At 48.6% G+C, this 3,553-nt stretch overlaps 3 protein-coding genes across 3 annotated transcripts in view; 2 read left to right on the top strand and 1 right to left on the bottom strand.

The window, feature by feature from the left end:
- Positions 1-484, bottom strand: part of PPTG_05113 (hypothetical protein) — a gene marked incomplete at both ends in the record, with an annotated part of 881 nt that extends 397 nt beyond the window's left edge. Inside the window, one exon of the mRNA XM_008898602.1 lies at positions 12-484. Coding sequence (XP_008896850.1) covers positions 12-484 — 473 coding nt within the window. The remainder of the gene's footprint in view (positions 1-11) is intronic.
- A 558-nt stretch (positions 485-1,042) lies between these two features.
- Positions 1,043-2,707, top strand: PPTG_05112 (hypothetical protein). Its single transcript, XM_008898601.1, has one exon. The coding sequence runs from the start codon at positions 1,210-1,212 to the stop codon at positions 2,593-2,595; it is 1,386 nt and encodes a 461-aa protein (XP_008896849.1). The 5' UTR covers positions 1,043-1,209; the 3' UTR covers positions 2,596-2,707.
- Positions 2,708-2,749: 42 nt separating this feature from the next.
- On the top strand, positions 2,750-3,313 carry PPTG_05111 (hypothetical protein; the record flags this gene model as incomplete). The annotated part of the gene is made up of 1 exon (XM_008898600.1): positions 2,750-3,313. One exon carries the CDS (start codon positions 2,750-2,752, stop codon positions 3,311-3,313), a length of 564 nt encoding a protein of 187 aa, XP_008896848.1.
- Between the last annotated feature and the right edge of the window lie 240 nt (positions 3,314-3,553).

Below are 3,553 nucleotides of genomic sequence, written 5' to 3'. Positions count from 1 at the left end.
AGTGAGAAAACCCTGCATCTTGGTGCACAAGCGTAGCTTTGCATAGCTGCTGATAGAGTGAGTACGGAAGAGGCTCTTTTCCAGATTCTTTTGGTGCACCGGACTGATATTTAGTTGCTTGCATGCGCTTAAGTCCTGAAAAAAGTGTAGCCATCTTCTTCTCAAATGTATTTGGTAGGGGGACATCTTGACGTCGATACAAGTCTTTCAGCGCGCTGCGATACCCGTTGAGCGTGCTGACGCCCACATTCTTCCTCTTCTCCATGAGAAACGAGTCGAACTCATCCAGAGTGAAGCGGTCCAAGTCAATATTACCACTAGCGTCAAAGAAAGTAGGTGCTTGCTCCATCTTCGTATCACGAATCCACTTGGACATCGCACGAAGGCTGCTGCGATATGCTTGCTGGGTCTTGACTGAAATACATGCGTCCCGGACATCCTTTGCTGTCACCTCTAGAGTTTCTGCAGCGCCCTCGCCGTTCATGATGGTGCCTGCCGTTGAAGGGGCTTCTCTCCGTTGAGGACTCCGTGTTTTGCGGGATCTCCTGAGTGACCCCAAACTCACCGGAAATTAGCCAATGGCGGCTCTGGTTATGCGTTGGATAGCTTGCCAACGATTTTTTTTATCATACACTGCAATACGATAGAACATACAAAAGTTAAGATAACCTGTGCCTTACAATTCTGCATTTTGAAAGAAGCATGGCTCAAAATCCTACGATCTCATACAAACTCCTATATACGTCCGACAAATATCGGACACTCTGTGTTTTTCACGGATTTGTCTGTGCGATTTTCTTTCCTTCCATCATGAAAGAGAGGCAGAAAGTTTACTGCCTACAGTAAACAAAGGCAAATCACACATGTTCAAAAAAAAAAAAAGAGCCACATAGCCCAAGCAGCAAGCAAATTGCTGGCAGCAATGCCAACTTTACCTGTTGATAAGCACGTTTCGATAAGAACAGGCTTACAGTATTAATACATTTCAAATTCTCACTCTCTAATTCTAAAGTACCCTGTCCAGTTCCTAACATCTGTTACTTGTGTGTCACACATCATACGGATTTAATCGAAGCAGTTATCTTCATAGACAGGATGGCTTCAGAACATGTTGCCACTTCGCCGAATCCGGAGGATCATCTGGACAAACTTTCCATTCCGCGGAGGGTGGGGTGTCAGAATTCACTCCGAGAGTGACAGAGCGGAACCATGCCGTCTCGCCACAGCAGCCGCAAGAACTCGCTTATGTGGCTTTTAGCCTGTGTGTGCTGCTTCGCTCTGGGGCTCATCTCATCGTACGCGAGCACTTTTTCGCTCGCATCCTTCCAGGAGAAGGCTATACAGGTTAAGACCAACTTACTTCGGGCCAGTCCGTCGACGTGGCAGAATTTACACGAGGGGGTACAACAAAGCAACGGCTCTTCGGTCGAGAACGACTACGCTCGGGGCATTATCCTGTGTCTACACAATGGTATCGTGGCTATGGGTGTGTCGCTTATCCGGGAGCTACGCTGTCTGGGCAATACGGAGCTTATCCAGGTGTATCACTGCTTCCCTAACGAGATGTCGGACGAGAGTAGAGCGCTATTGACCCGTAATGACTCGAAGGTGGAGATTGTCGACGTATGCACGGAGATACTGTCCAAAGATGGCCCCGAGAACCTCTTTTTAGGCGACAAAAAGCTGGCCAAAGCCTTCCAGAACTACTGGATCAAGCCATTGGCGCTGTATCATACCAAGATTCGAGAGGTTATTCTAGTGGATGGAGATGCAGTGTTGATGCGGGATCCTTCAGTACTCCGCCTCATGTCTGGGTATCAACGCACAGGCACGACATTCTTCCGTGATCGCATTGCCAAGATGAACAGGTTTCTCAACAAGAAGAGGGAAGACGGTAAACCGTATATTAAGCACCTGGTCGACTCGTTCCCGTATAAAAAACTCGGACTCAAGGGGCCAAAACCATCCGAAGAACTGAAAAATACTTTTTCGTGGCGTGGAGATACTGGCCACGAGATGGACTCGTCCATGGTTTTAGTGGATAAAACAAGGGCGGGCAAGGCCATGGAAGTCTTGAAGGAACTCATCTTTAATACGCGCTTCCACTTACAGTTCTCCTGGGGAGATAAAGAGGCCTTCTGGCTCGCCTACGAGCTGGCACATCAAGACTATTTTTTCTCTCCTTGGGGATTGAGTCTGCTGGAATCAGTACCGAATAATGATCTCGCACATCCGAACACAATGTGTGGTAGTATGGCGCATTTCTTACCTACGGAAAACGAGACGGATACAGCAGAACTGTTGTATGTCAATGGCAAGGCGCTGCTCGAGCCGTTCCCGTCTGGAGTGGAGAAGACTGTCAAGGGCAAGCGGTCAAGAATGTTTAACTTAAATCCGACCCACTTGACGCCGCGATATCGACACGACGACTTCGATCTGGCAACTTCTAAATCGTTCGAGTGCATGGACAATCTGGGATCTGTGCCACTTCCTCATTATTTCTTCGGTCGTCTGCTGCGTCGCCGATTCCACTACTTCGCAGCAGAGACAAACGCGTACGAGGCATTGGGGGATTGTCCCGAACGGACAGGTTAGGCTTAGAACCAGCCAATGTCTCGTCCCATTCGTTAGCGATGGATGGTATGTGACTGGCTGCGAGTATGTAGAATGTGACTCAATCAATGTACAGGCGTTTTCAACTCTTAGATTCTTAGTTCATTCTCCTTTTTGCAGACTAAGAGAAACGGTGATGAGTGTGAAGGATGGAGGCGACGCTCCTGTGGGTATTGTGCCGTGTGAGAACTGTGGCAAACCTTCGCACAAGCGATGCAGTCGATGCAAGGCGTTCGCTGTGTGCGATAAAGCGTGCATGGTGGCTATATGGAGCAGACACAAGCCGGACTGCAACAATGTGGTGGCAGCACGGAAGAAGCTAGCGGAGGGGGGAGCTTCCGTGTCGGGCGTGCCGTGTTCAATTGATCCGGACTCTTTACTCCTTCTCAATCGTCTAACCGGGGATGTGTACGCGAAGCATGGCGTGGAGGAACCCCCTGGACGCGGATCCACGATGAATGTGGAGAAGAAGTTGGCATTCTTTTTGGATTTCCTAAAGGTCCACGATAGCTCGTCGCCAGAGAACAAGAACCGTCCTCTAGCGGAGAAGCTGTTCCTTAATCGCCGCTACAACAACGCGTACCGTCACGCTACGGAGAACTTTACCGCTCGTGAGCTCAATCGACTCAATGTGTTGATGCAGAAGCATCAAGTTGGCTCGGCGAATCGTCTGTTTTCGAAATTATTGAGAGATCCATGAATGGTTCCAAGTGCAGTGTGAGCAGTTTGATTGCTTCTAGCTTGAAGGGTCGAGGTTTACTCAAGTTTATCAAGTGATGATAACGTTGCGGCTACCTGCGTTCTGTTGTGAGTAAATGGATTCAATGAGAACTAAAATGCTGTGATTTTTCAACTGTCTTGGAAGCTACAACTTGTGCATCGCGATGTTTTCGTGCTTAATCCATTAACCATTAGTTGAGTTGGGATGGGTGTCAGCAAG

The sequence above is a fragment of the Phytophthora parasitica genome, assembly GCF_000247585.1.
Source record: "Phytophthora parasitica INRA-310 unplaced genomic scaffold supercont2.7, whole genome shotgun sequence".
Lineage (NCBI taxonomy): Eukaryota > Oomycota > Peronosporomycetes > Peronosporales > Peronosporaceae > Phytophthora > Phytophthora nicotianae.
Note: the sequence above shows the minus strand (reverse complement) of the source record. Positions and strands in the feature narration are given on the sequence as shown.

Coding starts and splice junctions, on each gene's coding strand:
- PPTG_05112 (XM_008898601.1), top strand. CDS start 1,210: ATGCCGTCTCGCCACAGCAGCCGCAAGAACTCGCTTATGTGGCTTTTA.